At 44.3% G+C, this 21727-nt stretch overlaps 1 protein-coding gene across 2 annotated transcripts in view; it reads left to right on the forward strand.

The window, feature by feature from the left end:
- ASTN1 (astrotactin 1) overlaps positions 1-20822 on the forward strand; it is a 223224-nt gene extending 202402 nt beyond the window's left edge. For both annotated transcript variants that reach the window (XM_083446259.1, XM_083446258.1), the window contains exons 17-23: positions 3829-4097; positions 5464-5597; positions 6822-6973; positions 9620-9755; positions 9922-10022; positions 10505-10688; positions 15062-20822. In XM_083446259.1, coding sequence (XP_083302385.1) covers positions 3829-4097; positions 5464-5597; positions 6822-6973; positions 9620-9755; positions 9922-10022; positions 10505-10688; positions 15062-15296 — 1211 coding nt within the window. In that variant the 3' untranslated portion in view covers positions 15297-20822. The remainder of the gene's footprint in view (positions 1-3828; positions 4098-5463; positions 5598-6821; positions 6974-9619; positions 9756-9921; positions 10023-10504; positions 10689-15061) is intronic.
- The last annotated feature ends 905 nt before the right edge of the window (positions 20823-21727 follow it).

Below are 21727 nucleotides of genomic sequence, written 5' to 3' on the forward strand. Positions count from 1 at the left end.
AAATAGGTACCGCTCCAGCGAGAAGGTAAACGGCATTTCCGTGCGCTGCTCTGGTTCGCCAGAAGTGGCTTAGTCATGCTGGCCACATGATCCAGAAGCTGTACGCCGGCTGCCTCGGCAAATAAAGCGAGATGAGCGCCGCAACCCCAGAGTCGTCCGCAACTGGACCTAATGGTCAGGAGTCCTTAGTGTGTGTGTGTGCGTGCGCGCGCGCGCGCGCGCTCAGAAAGCACCTTTTATGCACTTAGTGGAGATTCTATATCATCCAAATGCCCTTTCATCCATCTAGACCACTTGCCATCTACTATTGGCTTAGATACAGTGAGTCCTTGTTGCGGCCATTGGTAACATGCATATCTTTCCCATCAGACATATGATAAAGATTTCAGACCTGTCATGATCTGTAATTTTATAGCACCATCTAGTGTTCATAGGCAGCCTTTTCTGTTGAATGCATTATTTCATTTTACTTCCCTTTCTGGAAGGAAAATAGAGCACCACGTTTTTATCAAAAACAAACATACAATTTTGGCAGCATCTGAACCATTGCTTTGCACCATTGTTGCTCACTGCATGCAAATGGGCATATTCAAAAGTAACTTCTTTCTAACAGACTCGTTGTGTCACATCACTAGCAGAGTTGGCTTAATTGTCTGCATTATTCCTGTTTCAAAAGCACCGTAGCCCTGATTCAGGTAAAGTGGCCCTGTCTTCAATCCCATTGAAATCAATGGTATTTGAGTTGGTCATCATGACTTAATTTGTTGATTTCAGTGGGGCTCAGTTATGACTAACTGTCCTGGGATTGCACCTGTTTTCCTTATGCCAACCCAAACTATTTAAAAATTAGAGCCATGTTGAATTAGAGCAGGGGTTGTCCACCTGGTCCCTACCACCCACTAGTGGGTGTTTCAGGATTCTAGGTGAGCGGTAGGGGGTTCTACGGCACAAGCTGACTTCTCCTTCCATCGAGCACTGGTGGGCGGTAAGGAAATTTTACCATCAAGAAAGATGCATTTAGTGGGCGGTAGGTATAAAAAGGTTGACTACCCCTGAGCTAGAACAAAGGTCCATCTATTCCTGACAATGGCCAATAGGATGTGTCTGAGAAGCCCACCATTCCCCCTTCTCTCTTTCTGCCACCCCTCTTTTTCTGACACCCACTTCTCTCTCTCTCTCTCTCCCCCTCCTTTTTCTGTTCTTCCTCTCCCAGCCAATCCTAATGGTCTGACCAGTTTGAAGTCCATATCGTGATATCAGTTTCATTCTCTCTGACCTGGCAATATATTGTGAATCACGATGTGTGTGTGTGTTTGCTAAGCAAAAATCACAGTGTGGGAAAACCATGAAGCCAGCCAATGCTTCTATTGATTCTTGCAGCCCCTGTTAACTCTGCCTGCTCAGCTCTCCCCGGCCTCAGGCAGGAGGCAGAGAATCACAGAAGCAAGCACCAGCAAAATTCACAATGCAGGAAAAACCACTGAGCCAGCCAATGCATAGCTCCATATCTCCATCCTTATTTCAGACTTTGTTGATATACTGACACATCGTGATATTTAGCTGGTGACATATTGCGATGTTAATAGCCAGATATCGCCCAGCCCTCTAGGACCTTTTTGATATTAAATGGTAATGGTCTGGCTGCACATCATTTCCCCCCCATATGTCTTCACTGCATGTGGTTCTCAATCTAGAAACACAATTTTTCAGCATACAAAATGCAGACCAGGACCATTGTTGCTTGCACTTGGTACAATTGCCTTAATTGCACATCATTCCCCTTTTCAAAAGCTCAGCTTTTCTAGTGCATATCTGAATTACTGTTGCTCAGCAGCCACCCCACCTCAATTTGGCATTTTTCAGTTCTTCTGCTTCTTCAGAACATTTAACTGCCTATGCAGGTTTTGTATGGAAAATCAAGTGTATTTTGCACCATTCTTAAAAAAATGTAGAATGAGACCTGACTGAAGGTTACTTGAGGAGCCGTACACTTAGAACCAGCAGTACTCTGGGAGGAAATTGTTATGTATATTGAAGTTCTCACCCTGGCCACCAGGAGTATTGTGTATGTAGTTTTCACTCAGGCCGGCTGAGCTGTTTGCTGTTCAGTTCTGTTCCAGCTTACAGATAAAGAGCTGCTTTGGAGAAATTGCTGTGTCGTCTGCTATGTCTACCCACTATTCAACAGAAATAACCCAATTTCACATTTAGACAATTGAATCAAGATTTGAGAAGCAACAGCATAATTCTTGCCAGGATTATTATTATTACTATTATTATTAATTTCAATTCTATATATACTCCTTTATATTTTAAAGAAAAAAATCTCAAAGCGGTTCACAACACATTAAAACATCAAATCAATCAATCCAGAATAAAAAATTGTTGAAGAAAGTCTAAATATAAAGTATACATTCAAAGCGACATAATTAACAGGAAATGAAAATATTATCTTGAAACATTTCAAAAGAAAACATTGCTAAAGGAAGTAAAATACAAAATACACATTTAAAACAGCATAATTAGCAAGAGGCTAAAAATATTATCATAAGCGTACAGACTAAATAATCAGTGTTGGAAATGTAAAGAAAAAGAGGGTACCTTCCATCATATGTGGTGGGTTTGTAAGAAAGTGAAGGCTTTCTGAGAAATGATTTATAATGAACTTTAAAAAATGTTGAAATGTACATTTATAAAGAAACCAGAAGCCTTCTTAGTGGGTATTGTAGGTAGAGAAATACATAAGCATGATAAAACATTGTTTTTGTATGCAACAACTGCAGCAAGGATATTATTGGCCCAAAAATGGAAACAGGAAGAGATCCCAACAAAAAAAGAGTGGCAGATGAAGTTAATGGACTATGCCGAGTTGGTGAAAATAACTGGGAAAATTTGGAACCAGCAGGACCAGACCTTTTTGAAAGCCTGGAATAAATTTACATTGTATTTGAGAGACAATTGTAAACAACTGTCTCTCAAATAACAATTACAACAATAACATCGTTAGTAGGGTTACAAGAAGTTTTGTAAGGTTAGAAATATCAGTTATTATCAACATGATGTTTAAATGGTGTATTTAAGATTTGGATTTAAGGGTAGTAATAATAATAATTATAACAAAGTGCAATATCAGAGTATAATTAGGAAAAGCATTAGTTGAGGAGGAGGAGAGAAGTCTCAGGCCAAGATGGCCAAGTGGTTTTTATATATTATATGTAAGATGGATGTTTTGTCAAAAAAATATTTATAAGATTTAATTTTTAAAAATTAAAAAAATTATCATAAGCATAGAACATACATATCTGCTGCTGTCACTACCAGTGCTGCCAACGATGGTTCATGGCATGTGGCGCCTGTGGAAGCTCTGACTCGATGGCGTGGGACTGCATTAAGAGACAGCCAAAATGGTCTCTGGCTTTTTTGAACAGCCTTGGCTTTTTGTAGCTGGAGTCAGTCAGGGCCCTGCCCTCCCAGGCCTGGTGAGAAAAGGCCTGTGAGGCCTGGAGCAGATTTTCAGGACTCTCACTCAAGATGGATTGGTGCTCCTGTTTGCTGATCTATGTATGATTTTGAATGCCAGTTTTAAAGAAGAACATTAAGAAGCTGGAAATTATTCCAAAGAGATCTATGTTCTGGGAGGCCAGTTATCCAGGGAAAAGCTTAAAAACAAAACTAATGATATAAGCTTGAAATCTGCACCGGGTTCTTGCAAATGACTGCACACCCCTGTGGGTGCAGATGTTTTGTCTCTCTAGTTCAGGGCACCATGAAACTTGACCAGGTCGTTACTCACCTTTTCCTGATTCTATCCAATCACATTTCTTACAGGTAACTCCCCATCAGATGAGTCTGAGGAGCGTGAGCGAGATCCCAGGGTCCTTACGTTTCCAGAGTACATAGCCAGCTTGTCAGAGTCAGGAACCAAGCGCATGGCAGCCGGCGTGCGCATGGAATGCCAGAGCAGAGGCCGCTGTCCATCATCCTGTCCTCTGTGTCATGTATCCTCTGGCACAGACGCTGTACCTGAGCCTGTCCTCCTGGAGGTCACAAAAGCAGCACCCATTTATGAGCTGGTCACCAACAATCAAACTCAGAAGGTGAGTGGCTTTATATGGGATACTAAATGTAGTATCAGTGGTTGCAAATAAGTGAGCATTCTAAAGGGGGACAGGCTACCCTCTTACTCGGTCTTAAGTATTCAAATTTTCATATAAACAAGATTGCGTGTCGAGGTCCTCCAAACCACCCATAAATAATTCACACTTCACACATAATTTTTGTTTAAGGTTTTTGGCATATTTTTGGCCCCAACTTTATTAAAATACATAAATGTGAGTGGTTGCTTAGGCATTGGTTATGACTATCTGTCCCCACGCCCAGGGACAGAACTGACTTCCGGATTCCAGCGAAAGCCAGTAAAGGAAAACAATATTAGGGAGAGCATGGAGCCAGGCACCAGACCCTCCCCCCCTCCCCCGCATGCTCCCAGGGGCTTGCATGGCCCTAGGCCCCCTTCAGGGGTACATACGAAAGAATGGCAAGCTCCTGGATTCCTTTAATGGAATTCCCTTGCAGCAGCAGCATTGGAGGGGCAGGCACAGCCAATCCTTACCCCTCCACCAACCAATTTTTAAACCAATGCCTAACTGCAACCTTACAAGTTGTGATGATTTGCTACGCAGTAAGCTAAAACCAAATGGCACCAGCCAATCAGCCAATTGGACAAAATTCCTACCAGGCCCCTGCCCCAAAAGCAGGCAACCCCATGACAGGCATATCAAGGTCAACCAAGAGCCCTAAATTAGGGAGGGTGAGTGGGTGATTCCCAGCAAAAGAGCCCAGTCAGTGCTGCGTGACTTCATTTTATAACCTTTGGTTCAACCCCCTAAATGGCAACACCAGAATTTGACCAGCAACCCAACTCGGATGGTCATCCAAACTAACCCGCCCATCAACAGAGGGGTGGCCTGCCAGACGCCACCGCAACACGTGCTCTCTATGAAGGAGAACACGCTTTATCTGAAGGGGGCAGAGGGAGTGGGAGAACACACGGTGACATTTCCAGTCTTCTCAAACCATGATGGCTAGAAACAGACTTGAAGCAGAATAACTTATTAAAGTGCTTATTAAAATCTCCCCATCTGAATTACTTTCTGTTTGCAGAAGAGGACTGATATGTTAATGGCTTGCTGGTCTTCTGTTATTGAATTCTGAACTTCTGTTTTGATCACTACACGTGTGCAAGTTTGTTGCACATTGTACTCTGTGACCTAGTCCTAAACCAAACCATGGCTTAGTGTGAAATGAGCAAACGATTTGCAGGCCTCTCAACAAAATTTGTCAGAAGGGCCCCCCTGCATTGCAGCCCTTGAGTAGGATGAAAATTCAGCTCATGGCAGGGATTTTCTTGATGTTCCTCCTGTGCTATTCCTCATTCCTGTTCTCCTTTCATTTCTCTCTCAGCTGTTGCAAGAGGCCACCATGAGCTCCCTATGGTGCTCAGGCAGTGGGGACGTCATCGAGGACTGGTGTCGGTGTGACTCAAGTGCCTTCGGTGCTGATGGGCTTCCAGCCTGTGCCCCCCTCCCACGCCCTATGTAGGTGTCCCCCACCATCAATTTGCAGAATTGAGATTTTGCTAAATGTCTTTTGGGAAACGTGGCCTCGTGTGATACTGTTCGTTGTAGCAAATATTCTTCCAGCACCAGAAATAAAGAGAGAAATAATGGCTGAAAACTGAGGATCTCGCCTTTCCAAACAGTTACCTCTCTTGAGTCTCTTTCACAGAATCATGGTGGTGGATTTGATCAGACTGTTCCTTTTTGAATCTGGTGTGGGAGAGAAGGCACACATGGCCTGATCTCCATGCCTCCAGCTCCTGACAGTCCCCATAATGCTGTTAGGAGCCCAGATGCAAGCAGGGTGTACATCAAAAAGTGTATATCAAAAAGTGCAGGAAGGCACTGCCTTTCTGCTCCATTGCTTCCAAAGGAAAGTGCATTTTACTGGTGTCTGTTTTTTATTGGGTCTTAAGAGTGTTTCACGTGTATGTTTTATTGCTGTTTTTAGGACACTCTGTTTATGTCATGAATTTTCATGGCAGGAAAAAGGCAGGATGCAAAAAGTAAATATTAAATCAATATTGTAGTAAGCCTGCAAAGAAGGCTGCAGGTGCAAAGGCAAGCTTTTACTGTCCACCAGGGTAAAAAAAAACAGCAGCAACAACAACTGTTGGGAGTTCAAGGTTTCATAGCTTACTCAGCGTAACGAGTTTAATGCTGCTCGTTTCTATATTTCATTTTGGCCTTCTCCCGAGGAGTGCGGGGCAGTGGTCATTGTCCCATTATGCCCTCACCGTGAGAAGGCAGGTTGAGCTGAGGTGTCGTAATGGAATGGAATCTGAATCTGCCTGCTGGATTTAGAGCGTCCATCTAATTGTCCCCATTTTGGGTTCTGTGTGAGGTGTGTGTCTGAAAGATCTCTAGTTGGGCCCTCCTCTGCCCACCCCCTTTGCGTTGTGCACCAAAGACAGGACGTGGCAAAGTCTGCCCTGTTCATCTCATTAATGTTACCCCCCTACCCTTGTGGGGGCTTGAAGGTACTTGAATAAGCAGAACACATTATTAATTGAGCATCGTTGCTTAAGCACCATCAGATGCTCTGTTGAATGCAGTATAGTGAAATGAAGGCAGAAGGGGGGGGGGATACTCTGTTGTCAGAATTTTGCTGAATTTGAGTTGGCATTCCCATTGACATCGTCAGGAGACGCTTGCCAAGGGTTAGCCATAGCCTGACCTCTGTTTTTGCTCTCCCCTCTGCAGGCTGAGGTTGTCCACTGTTCATGAACCTAGTAGCTCCCTGGTAGTTCTGGAGTGGGAGCATTCAGAACCCCCAATTGGAGTACAGATCGTTGATTACCTCATCCGCCAGGAGAAGGTGACTGACCGCTTGGACCATTCCAAAGTGGAAACTGGTGAGTGCAGTTTATTCTTTTGTAAATGTATTTACACAATTATTTTTGAAAATTTCTAAACAGTGTCTTTCATCCAAAACATGGATTCCAGGGTAGTGTGCATAAGAATTAAATATTGATGCAATATAACATCGTATTCTTAAAGGTAAGGGTACTCCTGTTTGGTCCAGCCGTGAACGACTCTGGGGTTGCATGCTCCTCTCTCTCTATAGGCCAAGGGAGCCGGCGTTTTTCCGCAGTTTTTCTGGGTCATGTGGCCAGCATGACTAAGCCGCTTCTGGCAAAACCAGAGCAGCGCACGGAAACGCCGTTTACCTTCCCGCTGGAGTGGTACCTATTTATCTACTTGCACTTTGACGTGCTTTTGAACTGCTAGGTTGGCAGGAGTTTGACCTGAAAACAGGAGCTCACCCTGTCACGGGGATTCGAACTGCCAAACTTCTGATCGGCAAACCCAAGAGACTCTGTGGTTTAAAGAAGGACTAATACTAAATCACAGTATTGCCAAAATAGTTTGTTCCAGTTTAGATGACAAAATAGAGCTCTCTCCATAACAGCATAAGAAGAGCTCTGCTGGATGAGGCCCAAGGCACTTTCAGGTGCAGCTTTCACAGGGTCCAGCCAGAGAGGGGGACCCGAGCACAATAATACTCTCCCAGTTGGGTTGTCCAACGACTGGTTTTCAGAATCATACTGCATCTGGCAGTGGAGGGTGAACATAGACATCATGGCTAGCAGCCGTTGACTGCTAATATCACCCACTAATTAGAAGACCCAACATCTCAAGTTCTAAGCATTGAACAAGCTATATTAAGACATTCAAATCAAGAAAGGAGGTTAAATATGACAGAGGGAAGGGATTTGTTGTTTAATTGTATGAATTGGAATACAGGGAAGGGAGATTCGGGGAAGTCAGAGAAACAAGTTAATGCAAGATCAATATGAAGATAAGATTGTTTTTATTTCTGTTGTCTGTAGTATGTTATGTTTGTGTATGTTTTTGGTGTATTGTTTGTTGTTTTTGTTTTGCTTTGTCGTTTTTTATGTAAAATCGAATAAAATGTTTATTAAAAATATATATATATATCACCCACTAATTTATCCAACCCTGTTTTAAAGTCATCCAGGTTTCAACCCAAATCCAAAATCCAGTTTTAAAAACCATCATTATGATCATAAGAATCTCCATCGTTTCTCAACCGTTTGAGCTAGAGCTTCATTCAGCAGAGCTTGGTCCCCACAAAGAGGTCCAGAGTGGGTAGATGGGAATAAACAGGAGGGTTTGCAATAATTTCTGAGGACTTAAAGAAGTTTCCTTCCCCTTTATGTTTAAATGGCAAGCTTTGGTTTCATTGTGCCTCAGTATCATCCTGTGTCTGACTTAAAAATGAAGCCCCAAAACACCTGGGGATGATGCTACAATCATTTGCAAAGAGTCAGGACATTTTATTAAGGGAAATGGATACCCCCATATTAGTCACCCTATTCTGTGCTCTACATCATGATCACACTCATTTGGATGTTTCCTACATTGTCTTTCTGTGCAAACAATTATACAGGACTCACTTTTAGAGTTGCCATCAAAATTCGGTTTAAAGCAAAATTCAGGGTTTGAGTTTGAGGTTCGTTCTCATGTAAAGCACCTGAAGAATCTCAAAGGAAACAAACATTGGATAAAAAGTTCCAGATTCCTCAGGGCAAATGCAGGAGAGGAATGTCCAGCACTTCCGTACGTTGACATCGGATTTGAAATGAATTTGGAAGTTCACCCTCTCGTGGAATATTTGATGAAATGTCAAGGCTCACGGTTTGTTGGTTTGCTTGCTCAGTTCACAGTACTGGTTGTGTCATTTAAAGCCTCAAGCAATTTAGGACAGGGTTATCTAGAGGGCAGCCTCCTCCCATAGGAGCCTGTCTACATTCTTCAATCACCACAGGAGGTTTGGGCTCTCTGCCCTTTAAGGTGTGATGGATAGGAGCTTCTTGGTGGTAGCACCCAGGATGTGAAATCTGCTGCCCTGTGAAATTTGTCTGACCTCTTCTCTCCCTGCCTTACAGAGCCAGTAAAAAAATCAGTGCTTGTTTGGCACACTCTTGCCATGAACCATGAATGTTGCTGCCAACTCTTCTGTTACTTTTCCATGTTTATTTCTGCTGGTTGCTGCTGGATGGCTTTGATTCTTATTGCTTTGCTTGTTTAAGCAATTGCTTCTATTTGGGGGTTGCAGCCACCCTGAAGGGTCAGGAAGGTGGGGTGCAAATACCTTAAGAATTAATTGCCAAAGCAGTCAATCAGAAGTAGAGTAAAATGGCTTTGGTTGCCAAACTCCTCCCCAGCTTCAATTTTTTTTTATTAACGTTATGACTATTACTAGCCATATACTTATTTTTATACCACCCTTTTCCTCTGACAGGGACTGAAGGTGTCTTACAGATAAAAATGAGAACAGCTAAACACATAGAAAACCCCAATAATTAAAAAGCAATTAAGCATTAATACACACTCACATATAATACAATTTATTAAAAACATAAATATTAATATGATTTATTAAAAACATGCAGACATTTCCTATGCTCCTCTGTCTTCCTTGCTCCTTGTCCATCTGCATTATCAGATAATGGCTGGGTTGCCTGTTTCCCTAGAGACGGTGCTGAGTTTTGTGGATGACATCATCTCTGGGGCCAAGTCGCCCTGCGCCATGCCAGCGCAGGTGCCTGACAAGCTGTCCGCCACCATCTCTTTGATCATCCGCTGCCTGGAACCTGACACCACCTACATGTGAGTAGCAATGCGAGCTGCTGACTCGTCTCGAGCCCAGATGTGGCAGGCAGCAAAGGGGAATAGACATCTTTTGAATTAAGATGGAGATGCAGGGCACATTTGCTCACGCAGTCCAAACATATATGCTGCATGTATCTGGTGATATTTTCTGTTCCGTCATCAGGTTCACTCTCTGGGGTGTGGATAACACAGGGAGACGTTCAAGGTCAAGTGACGTGACTGTGAAGACTCCTTGCCCGGTGGTGGACGATGTGAAGGCCCAAGGTAACAGTGCTGCTGCAGAGACCTGCCCGTTGGCAAAAGAAGCATCTGCGTACAGCGCTTGAGTATTTTATTTTTAATCATTTTGTGTGTGTGTGCAAAACCTATTCCTGCAACTATAAATTTTAGAGTTTGGGGTTGAAAAATGATGCTTTGAAAAGGCACAATATATTATCTGGTATGTACATCTGTGTTGCAAGTTGCAAAGCTAGGTTGCTGGTAAAGAGCCTTCGGGAGCTCATCTTTGAAATCCTTGTTCCATCTTCACTGTTGCACTGAAACACAAAATGCCTGTCTTCCCTTGCCCTGCTTGCCAAGGGTGGCTGTTTCCCCAGCAATCTCCCTTCGCCCTTCCCAAAAATGCTGTGTTGAGGAGGGCAGCTGTGATGGGGAAACGCTTTTTTTCCAAGAGGCGCTATTTAAACTCCAAACTACCCTTCACTATGTCGATCAACATTTCACCTTCCCTTTTTGTTTAAAACCAGAAATAGCAGACAAGATCTACAACCTCTTCAATGGCTACACTAGCGGGAAGGAGCAGCAAACGGCCTACAACACCCTGCTGGACTTGGGCTCACCAAGCCTTCACCGGGTCCTGTACCATTACAACCAGCACTATGAGAGCTTTGGGGAGTTCACCTGGCGATGCGAGGATGAACTGGGCCCCCGGTAAGATGAGACCTTCTTTGCCATACCGGTTGTTTCAGAATACTGTATCTGCCAAAGTTATTGTCACTAGACATCTTTAAGACACAACATGTAAAATGTAAAATGGAAAAGATACTGGGAGTATGTCTATGCCACAGCATGGCTTAACTGGTTTAATAGTAATTATCTTTCCCCGTAGCAGTGGAAGTAGATAAATAGGTACCACTCCAGCGGGAAGGTAAATGGCATTTCCATGCGCTGCTCTGGTTCTCCAGAAGCGGCTTAGTCATGCTGTCCACATGATCCGGAAGCTGTATGCCAGCTCCCTCAGCCAGTAAAGTGAGATGAGCGCCGCAATCCCAGAGTCGTCTGCAACTGGACTTAATGGTCAGGGGTCCCTTTTCCTTTTTTACCTTTCCCCAAGGAGTGTTGGGAACTATGGCTTTGTGAGGAAATAAGAATTTCCAACATAGTTACCCATATCATCACCAAACTGGGATCCACAGGATTCTTTGAGGGGACCCATAACGATTAAACTGATATAAAAGGGGCACACATGTATAGCATTGTTCTGTCCTTTAGTTCAGGGTAGTGACACATATTAGATGCCAGAGGGCTGAAAAAAAAATAAAGAATGCTTGATTAATTTGCACACCCAACCAACTCTTTCAATAGGCCTCAGAGCAGATTACCCTATAGCAAGAGTTGGGGTGGGGGTGTCTACCTTACTATTTTCCTGGCTATGGATGAGCTTTATTCTTACTTACTAGTAAGGGATGTTTTAAAAATGATTCAAGAGAGATGTAAGAGTTAATTCCCTTTTAAAAAAATAAACTCTGAAATTAGAGGAGTCAGGTGGTGTCAAGTTATTATCACCCAACAGCATTTGATGGAGATCATTTCATCATAAGGATGATGATAAAACTTAGGGATCCAACTTGCTGCTTGGATCAGTTGCCTGCAGACAGATCAAATGCACTTGTGACTGACAGGGCAAGCGACTTGCAGATTCCACCTTAACTAAGAGACTGGCTGCTCTGTTTCAACATTTTGTCCTCAATGCACTTGTCATCTTGCATACCAACAGTGTCCCTCCTGCTTTGAGGGCTGGAGGGGACAGAGTAATAGGTCTTTTTCACCCTGGAAGCACTTTGGAAGAGGCACCACAGCTCCTCATCCTGTTTTTGCCCTTGGTCAAACACATTTGGCAAGTGTTTGTATTGCTTCAAAAATCTACACAACCTGCATGATTCTGAGCAATAGTGGAATCAAAGAAATGGGGGTATACATTGCAGGAAGTGAAGCCAAAATCCCCCTTTAACTCTCTTGGAGTCAAACTCAGTAAGAAGACAGAGATCTGTAGCTGGAGTATACTAGTTGTTGTTTCAAGTCTGGTTTTTTGTTTTTTGCCAAAAGCAACCATAGTCTCACTGGGTTCAAGTCCCTTGGCACTTCATGATACATGTTTGGCCCCTCTCCTCACTCCACAAATACTGTTTTCCTAATGAAAATCCCTTTCTAACATGCTGTTTATTAGGGAAAATCTATGTGTTGCAGCTTCAGAGGATGAGTTTCACTGAGAAAATGTTGTTGGGTGGGGTGGGGTGAGCTCCACTGTAGACTCAATCCAGATTAGAGACTTTCTTTTCTTTTTCTTTTTGCCAAAATGTAAAGTGATCACTATTCCCCATCATCTCACGTGGTTTGGCCCTAGAAAGACTCTGAGGGGGAGGACTCTTCATGGCTTCTTATGCTTTGCCATCCTTGAGCACTTCTTCAGCAACCACTTGGCTTTCAAGTTATTTCCTAGCAACAGTAGTTGCCATGACAAAGAACAAGCACCCAACAAAAAGCTGGGTTGTTGGTAACTCTGACATCTGGAAGCTGAAAGGCTGCAGGCTTTGCCATGCTGACAATTAAGCCAAACATCTGGCTTATATGACAGTGAGAGGTTAGTGGCAGTCTGTCAAAGAGGAATCTTGGAGAGTACAGTCTAGCCTGAACCCACTTACATCTTGTGTCCCCAGTCTTTCTCTCAGGAGCTCAGGGTGGTAGCCATTAAGCCTTCTGCCATTTTGCTCTTGCAACAACCCTGCATGGTACATTAAACTAAAAGACAGTTGCTGTCTAAAGCCCTTCCAATGAGCTTTGCTGGCCCAGGTGATGCAATCAGACCACTATGCCACACTGGTTCTGATATCCTGGAGAGCTCAGCTGATGAAGTTCTAATTCAGGGATGGGGAACGAAAGTGTGGCTCTCCAGATGTTGTGCTCCCATCAGCTCCAGCCAGCAGGGCCAATGGTCAGGGGTGATGGGTGCTGTAGCCGAACAACATCTGGAGGGGGTCCCATTCCAACCCTGCCACCATATTATTAAATTCAAAATATTTCAAGCAGTTCAAATTGTTCCATGCACTTTCTCTCAGTAACTCATACAGCAATCATAGTGGCAGTTAAATTTGGTTCACCTGCATGCTGACCTCCACGGCCTCTTTTTGAGGTCAATGTGGCACACATGTGAACTGGGACTGAGCAAAGGTTGCACCTTTCACTGACCTCCAGGAGGGGGACAGAAGCACAGCTTTAATTAGGGGCTGGTTCAAGGGCTTCTTAATTTCTCCACCTCCCCCCCCCCCCCATTTAAAAGTTCAGCCATGGTTCAACTGAGCCAGCAACACATCAGACTTTGGAAATGGGGTCTCAAACGTCTTGGGGGAAGATGCTGAATAATATTAGTTGCCATCTCCCCCCAATCCAACCCCATACAATGCCATTGTCACAATGTAGCATGAAATGTATTTTCCCCAGAACACCTGTCTTGAGCCATAGCAACAGTGCTTTTTTTCTGGGAAGGGGGGACACAGAGGTATGCATACCCCTAAACATTTTGTGAATCTTTGTACTTTGGTCCATTTACTGTATTTATTTCCCCCCGAATTGAACTATAAAATGGTGATTTTCTTGAGTCAAAATGAGAATACCCCTAAACATTTTCTTAAGAAAAAAAGCACTGCATAGCAACATATGTTCTATAAGAAAGTCAGCAGGAGGGTTTTGCCATGTTTTAATCTTGAAACAGAGAACTGTACCCTGAACATGTATCCCAAATACAAGCAAATGTTACGATCCAGCAAACAGAGGATGCTAAATTAATGACTTGATGCAAAGGCCTCACTTCTTGGGCTTTAGGACAAGCTGCCCAAGGAAGGTAATGCAAATAAAATCTCCTTGTGTGAAGGCTTCCATGAGAAATCTAGGTAAAGGTGGTCCCCACACACACCCGGCTGTGATCTAAGTTCCAGCGTGGCTGATGTCTCATCTTTCTCACTACAATTTCTGTTCTGCCATCTCTCTGGGGAAGAGCCATAGCTCAGTGGTCACATGCAGAAGGCTCAGATGCAACCCTTGGCGTTTCCAGGTGGGACTGGAGGAGAAACTGCCTTAAACTCTGGAGAGTGGCTGCCATTTTGAGCAAGCCACACCCACCGTCCCTCCCCTGACATCATACATGGTGTTGGGTGTGAAGTGGCCTTTCAGATTGAACAACTGGAAGCTGAAAGTGGCTCCCAGTTGGTTGTTTGCTGCAGCAGGGCCTGTTCCCACCACCCAGCAGTTTATGGGCAATAGGGGCACAAGAAAGAAGATTCCACCTAAACATTAGGAAGAACTTCCTGACAGTAAGAGCTGTTCGACAGTGGAATTTGCTGCCAAGGAGTGTGGTGGAGTCTCCTTCTTTGGAGGTCTTTAAGCAGAGGCTTGACAACCATATGTCAGGAGTGCTCTGATGGTGTTTCCTGCTTGGCAGGGGGTTGGACTCGATGACCCTTGTGGTCTCTTCCAACTCTATGATTCTATGATTCTATGATTCTATGATTCTATGATTCAAAGGAAGCGTGCAGGAAGAATCACAAAGCCCTTTCCCACACTCCCCATTTCAACCTGCAATGTCATGTGTTGAAAGGGGGAGTGGTGAGGTGAGCTTTGCACTACCAACATGCTTCAGGGGTCAATTCTCGGTTCCTCCTGTGTCCCCACCACCTCCTCCCTGCCACTGCTGTGAGACGCAAGAGAAATAAATCTGAATGTTAAAATGCAGGCTTCATTCTGGCTCCCCTCCTTGGCAGCAGGAGCTTGGGAAACCCACAAAGCATTTTGACAAGTGAGTAGGACAACCCACCTGTCAATCATGTGACCTAATGACACCAGGTGATAGACAGTTGTTTGACCATGCCCACTTGCCCAACTTGGCTGCTAAGGTTAATCTTGATAAGCATCTGAAAAAGTCCCCCACTGCTGATGTAGATGGTGGATTGATTCCGTATAAGATTGCTTCCTATGTTCCTGCTTAGGCCCATTTCTACTTCCCTTCCCTTGTCTCTTTCTGTCCTCTCTAGAAAAGCCGGTCTCATTCTCTCCCAGCTTGGGGACCTCAGCACCTGGTGCCATGGCCTCTTGCAGGAGCCCAAGATTGGTCTCCAGCGCATGTCGCTCAAATTCCTTGCCTGCCGTTACAGTGAGATCAAGCCATACGGATTCAGCTGGATGGAGCTAAGTCGGGACCTCAAGAAGACATGCGAGGAGCAGATGTTGAGTGTCCTCTACAATGACTACGGGGACAGAGACAACTGAGAGGAATCAAGGGAAGAAGACAAAGGACTTCCTCAGAGTTGGGAGGAAGACAGGGAGTTTGGAGGTGCAGGATGGGTGGGTTTTGTACATGGACCTTCAGGGCATCCGATAGATCTCTAGGACAATGTTTAGCCAAGGAGAGGAGAACTCACTCACTGCATTGGTTAGCCTGGCTTGACATGGTCAACAAACTTCTGACATTTTCAAGCTGTGTGGGACCTAGTGGGTGGTGTATGGTATTTTGGGTGGGGGTGGGGATTGCTCTGCTAAGTTTGCCAAGAGGTTCCTCAGAGTGGTATGGGGAGACAAAGGGGGGGGTGTTTTGGGGAGAGAAATCCTCCTTCACACTGGGGTACAAAAGTGGCAGCCTGCTCTCTTCCCACACCCAGTATAATTTCAACCGAACAGCCAAGGCCAAGAAAATAGGGGAATCGCTTTTTGGGACTGAAAAATGGAGGAAGAAAAAATGGAGACAGGTTCAAAGGAAGGTATAAAATGCTTGGAATGAGATGGATTAATATCCTAACTTTTACAGAGAAAGGTTTGTGCCTTCTTATGGTTTCAGCTCCTCTCTGCCATGTCTCCATTAAAGCAGGCGCCTCCTCTTATCCATGCCTCTGTAGAGAACTTTTTCTAGGATGTAGCTAGAGTTTCTCTATCTGTGGCCCCCATGGCTGCCTTTATGGCCTGTGACTTGAATGTACTTCGTTGGGATTCATCAGGATCAGCTCAGACACCGCAAAGTTGCAGAGTGGCAGGATCCGCAATATAGCACAGAAGCTTCCTTAGCTTAATATGCTGAGGACAAGACCAGGATCAGAGACTACAGCATATAACGAAACTGGATTCTACCACCAGGAAATGAAAGTAGAATAAATTATGCAAGTATAATTTGTTTATTTGGTTTTTTAAAAAACCCTGGATAGCTCAGTTGGTTAGAGCATGGTGCTGATAATGCCAAGGTTGGAAGTTCAATCCCCGTATAAGACAGCTGCATATTCCTGCATTGCAGGGGGTGGACTAGATGATCCTCAGGGTCCCTTCCAACTCTATAGTTCTGTTATTCTGTAATTCTATGCTTGACTTATGAGATAGAAACTTGGAAGCAAAGGTTCAAATGATTTGTCCCACAACACTGCCATCCAGCCTATGTCAGCAGGTGCTATGACTATATGGTGAACTGTGAGACAAGGAAGGGCTTGCAGTGATCAGCGTATCAAGATGGGGTGAGGGTCACAGGGGGCTATGAAGAGGGAGGGTCTTCATTTGTTCAGGGAAGCCTCTTCCCACACGTCTCTCTTAAGTCCTTGTGTGCACAGCCAATGCAGAGGGAGATGACGTTCTGGACATACAGCATTGTAGGTACCAAGAACCCAGGGATATGTAGTTTCCCAGCAGTTGCCGAGTACTCAGTGGGGAAGTATATGTCTTGGTGTAACTGTGACATTGCTGAGTGGTGAAGAATTGATTTGCTGAAGAGTTTTGTCTGCCGTCTACTCTCTCCTCCCCTTGGTTGTCTTCAGCCTGCTCTAGAGGGTGGGGATTGTGGCTGCTGCTAAGCAAATATCCCAGGTGCCAGGAGCCCTGAGACTTACTTAGTGCCCAGGCTGCCTAATGACTCTGCTGAGCACTCAGATGCCCTCAAAGCCGGCTTGTCCCAGGATTCCTTAATGGCTTAGAGGTGTGCACAAATTCGGCCAGCATCCTGGAGCCAGAGAGGAACTTCTCAGGGAAATTATGGGCAGGAGAAATTTGAATTCTAAACCCAGGTAATAATAAAATGCAGTGACATGACTGGAACCAATAAAATTGGGAAGGGCTCATATTGGCTTTAATTTGCTGGTGGTGGCATGAATAATGAGATGAGCCCAGCTGACATAAGCTGTTGAAGGAGGCAAAGCTGCCCCCAACACTTCTGATCTTTGAGTGGGAGCACAGGTGGAGGTCTCATGGCACAACTTTAGCATCTCCCCCCCCCCCACGCCCACGCTCAACAAGTCAGAAGCTAATGATTCTTTTTCAGGTATTTTGGCAGCAGGTAGTTTATTGGAATTAGGTATCACCAACGTACCAGGCAACAATGGTTGCCTGGTGCTGCGGGTGTCATTTCAGATTTCACGCCAGAGTCAAGCAAGTTAGTTCTTGGATCCATTCAAAGTCAAACTTTGAAGGGGGGGAAAGTGTTTCTTGTTACTGCACCGGTATCTTTTCCCTACAGGTGACAGAAACAGCTAGGGAATAGTTTTGGACAGAAAAAGAGCTGGAGGAGGAAGGATGAAGCACCTTTCACAATTGCAGTCTTGGGCAGAAGCTTTTTACCTTAAACCAAAAAATTGTTGGGAGACTGTTGCCTGCATCGCATCCAGATATCCAGCTTGGCCTTCAGTGTGCAAGGACCAGTGAGTCAGAGCAGAGAAGCACCTTCCCATTTTGCCTCAAGTGGCAAAACAGGGCAGCCCATGCCTGTAAAAGGGTCCATCTCAGTGGCACCAAGGTCAGGGAAGCTCTGGGTTGGCGGTGGTACCACCACTGTCCCTCCCCCTCCCCAAATGTGCAGGATTCTGTCTTGCATCCTGTTTTCAGCAGTTGCCAGCCAAATCTTTGGGACAGCTCCCCATCGGTTGGTTGTTTCCCAGCAACGGTTGTTTCAGGAGTACGCTTGCTCTAAATTTGGATTTTCCTTTTTTTCTATCATAGCTAATAACTACAAATAGAACCATCTTCTGTGTGCGGAGTGAGTAGAGTTGCCCAGATCCTACTCAGTACTACCAATATCTAAAGGTAGTGCTAGATGTAGCAGGTAGAGATGTTCCTTCCAAGAGGATGCTATTTTTGTGAGTTGTTGTATACAAAGGGTGACTGCCAAGAGAGGAAAATGTTAAGGTGCCTTCCTCACATTCCAGGCATGCTATGATGCTAGCTGCCAGATATCTCCAGCAGAGTGCCATCCCTAGAGATGGCCTCATAAGTGGTTCCTTTGTTCCTTCTTTTGTCTCACCAAGATGTGATGAAGAAGCATATAGTCACTGCCCTCTTCAATTTAACCTGAGTACCCTCAGTCAATTTTGAATTATGGTGCTAGAGGAGACTCTTGAGAGTCCCATGGACTGCAAGAAGATCAAACCTCTCTTTTCTTAAGGAAATCAGCCCTGAGTGCTCACTGGAAGGACAGATCTTGAAGCTAAGACTCCAATACTTTGGCCACCTCATGAGAAGAGAAGACTCCCTGGAAAAGACCCTGATGTTGGGAAAGATGGAGGGCACAAGGAGAAGGGGATGACAGAGGACGAGATGGTTGGACAGTGTTTTCGAAGCTACAAACATGAATCTGACCAAACTGCGGGTGGCAGTGGAAGACAGGAGTGCTTGGCGTGCTCTGGTCCATGGGGTCACGAAGAGTCGGGCACGACTAAACGACTAAACAACAACACCCTCAGTCAAGTTGCCTGTAGTCTGTTCGACTATAGACTGTAGCCTGCCTATTATCTGTTAGATAATAGAAAATGGTACATGATAGTTTTTCTGAGTCCATCATATTTCTCAATGGTATAAATTAAAAATATAGACAAGAAGTTGCATGGAAGAAAGGGACTTTAGCCCAGCAGGAATTCGGTTCTAACATGACAAATCCACTGGTAATGACACAGTGACAGAGTCAGAGTCCGTCCCTTGTTGAGTGCTCTGAGGAGGGCAAGCAGCTGCTTCTCCTTGCCCCTGATGGGAGAATATCTAGCAGAGCTGTTACTCGCTAGAAGCCCTACAGCACAATGCTATGTCTACTTAGAAGTAAGCCCTATTGAATTCAGTGGGGCTTACACCCAGGTGGATGAGGTTAAGATGGCAGACCTAGGTCAAGGCACTGTGTATTTTAATTGAAATATTCCAGAAGGGAAAATATGTGTTTATTCTTAGATGATGCACACCCTTTCTGCAGCCAGGCACCACCTTAGAAGATGAATTCTCTACCGTTTGGAAAAGGAGAAGGAACGTCTCTTCTAAGATGATGGTGCTGCCACAATTTTTGTAGCTACTTGTACTAAAAATAATGAACAGGTTTGAAAAACTGCTGCCAAATTGATTGGGACACCTTCTAAATAGATTCACAAATTAATTGACTAAACGAGATGCCTCTAATTTCTCAAATCGTTTCCGTTCACATCCATGCTTAGTCTCTCATAGTATCTTTCTCTTGCCCCCACCCAACACTTTATTTTGCCAGGGCTCATCTAATGCTCAAGTCCTGCTCCCAAAATTAGTGACAATTTTTCGCTTGAAGAAGTTTGGGAGTTCCTTGTTGCAGAATTCTGAACTTCCACTCTGAACGATGCAGGTTCCCTCTCTGAATTGCTGAAATAGTTCCCTTACAGTCTTGTGTTTTTTGTTACTAATTTTGCAGGTATTGTTCACTGGATTTTTATAGCTTTGGAGCGAAAAACTGACATTATAGCATTGTGGGACCACAATAGGACCCAAAATCCCATGCCCATTGCCACTCACAAGTAGGCCCAAGAATGCTAACATGGGATAATTATTGAAAACTTCCTGTTAATGTAAATCAAAAGAGCGAGCTTACTGTTAGCATTTGGAGGCCTCTTTGACACCAGATTCTGCCATTTGTTTTAAATTGCAGTGCTTTATTCTGCCAGTTGCCCAAGGCAGACTTAGCTTATGATCCTAAGGTTTAAGAACAGCACATGAAAAAGGGACGCCTGAACCAGGGTTGTAGCCTTTCCCAAGGCAACCTCTGCATCCTTAGGTACATCTCTAATCCTCACCGCAGCTTACTCCCAATTCAGGTCACTCATCCAATTCCTGCTTCCTTTCCACAGACCAGCATGCAGTTCCACCGCCAAACACACAATCTTCAGCTTCTTCACTTCTCTGCCCTTAAATTCCCCACCCCTGCTCCATTATATGGCTGGGGGAGGTCAGGGTCAGGCCTCTGTTTTAAACCACCCATGTAAAACTGGCAAACAGGAGTTCCACCATCTTGGATATGGTTGCTGCCATACAGGGTTTGTTTGCAGACACTTGGGTTGGGTCATTGAGCTTGCACCATGGAATTCATACAGGGATATTGGTTCTTTTTTAAAAAAGAAAGAAGAAATGCACCTGTCCGCAATCTGACTTCTCATTTATTATGGAAAGATACAACTGGAGTGGTTCCCCTGTCCCTTTGCTATTATTTCTTCAAGATCTTGTATTGCTGTATTTGCATGGTTACCTTTTGCTTGTTGTGAGATTATTTTGGTTATCGATATGATTGGGTCAGTTGATTTCCCCCCCTCAAATGTCTTATTTACTACAATTCTCATTTCTTGGTGTTCTCTTAAAAATATCAAGCAAAGTTTTGCTACTGTAGATGGATGGTGGCTGGGGCTGGCGGCAATGTCAGGAAAGTCAGTATTATTATTGTTATTCTTTTTAAAAACGTTTCAAAGTAATAATTGTAACACTCTGTAAAATCCAGATTACCATCTAACTGAATATTAAATGGCGCTGTTAGTAATTTGTGGGGTTAGGAAATTGCAGTGTCTCTTTGTATTTTCAAACCAGCTGACATCTATTCCCCCCCCCTTTTTTTTTGGTGTTGGATGAAATGTTTAGGCTTTACTTCCTTTACTTTCAAACTTAATTTCCTCATTTTATTAGTTTGCCAAGAAAACCCTGCACATTTTTGTCGAAGCTAGTAATGGGGGTATATTTTCAGTCTGAGGAGTTTTAAATGCAAAATCCCCCCCATTCAAAAGTGTCCCTCAACCCCTTTTGAGTGGGACTCAGACCCCTTGAAATCCAGGTCTGGTTTGAAATGGGGTTTGGCCCTTGCTGATAGCCAGCTGTCCTTAGCCAACTTCTCCATACTGTTCCCAAGTAACAGCACCTTTATGCTTCAGAAGAGCACAGCAGAAATGGATTTATCATTTTCCCTGCCTCCCAAATTGAATCAGGAGACAGACAAAACTACAAACCCTGTGCTCCGCTGCCGTCATTTCATCCCAGGGAGCATGGGATTAAATCTTTTTTTGCCTCCGGATTCAATTTGGGAGCCAGAGGATATGATACATTATTGTTTTTGAGAAAATGACACTCCACTTAAGGGAAGTCCAGAAACGACAGCTCTAGGAAGTTTTCCTTCTCGTTGCTTGAAAAGGTGTTTGGGAGGGTTTGCATGGCAAGGGGAGGCATGCTTCATCTATCCTGCCCCTGAAAAAAAACATTCTTAGAAAATCTCCAAAAAGAAAACCCAGCTTTTGCGGGAGCATTTTCTAGGAAAGCTTAAAATGACAGAAAGAAAAAGGGTTTTGAGGCAAATGGGGTGAGAGTCACACAGAGACCAGGATATAGTTCTCATCCATTGAGGGCCCCTGCTTTCCACATGTGCATGTAGGATACAATTACAGTGGTGCCCTGCAAGACGAATGCCTCGCAAG

The sequence above is a fragment of the Podarcis tiliguerta genome, assembly GCF_965153285.1.
Source record: "Podarcis tiliguerta genome assembly, chromosome: 6".
In the NCBI taxonomy this organism is placed as follows: Eukaryota; Metazoa; Chordata; class Lepidosauria; order Squamata; family Lacertidae; genus Podarcis; species Podarcis tiliguerta.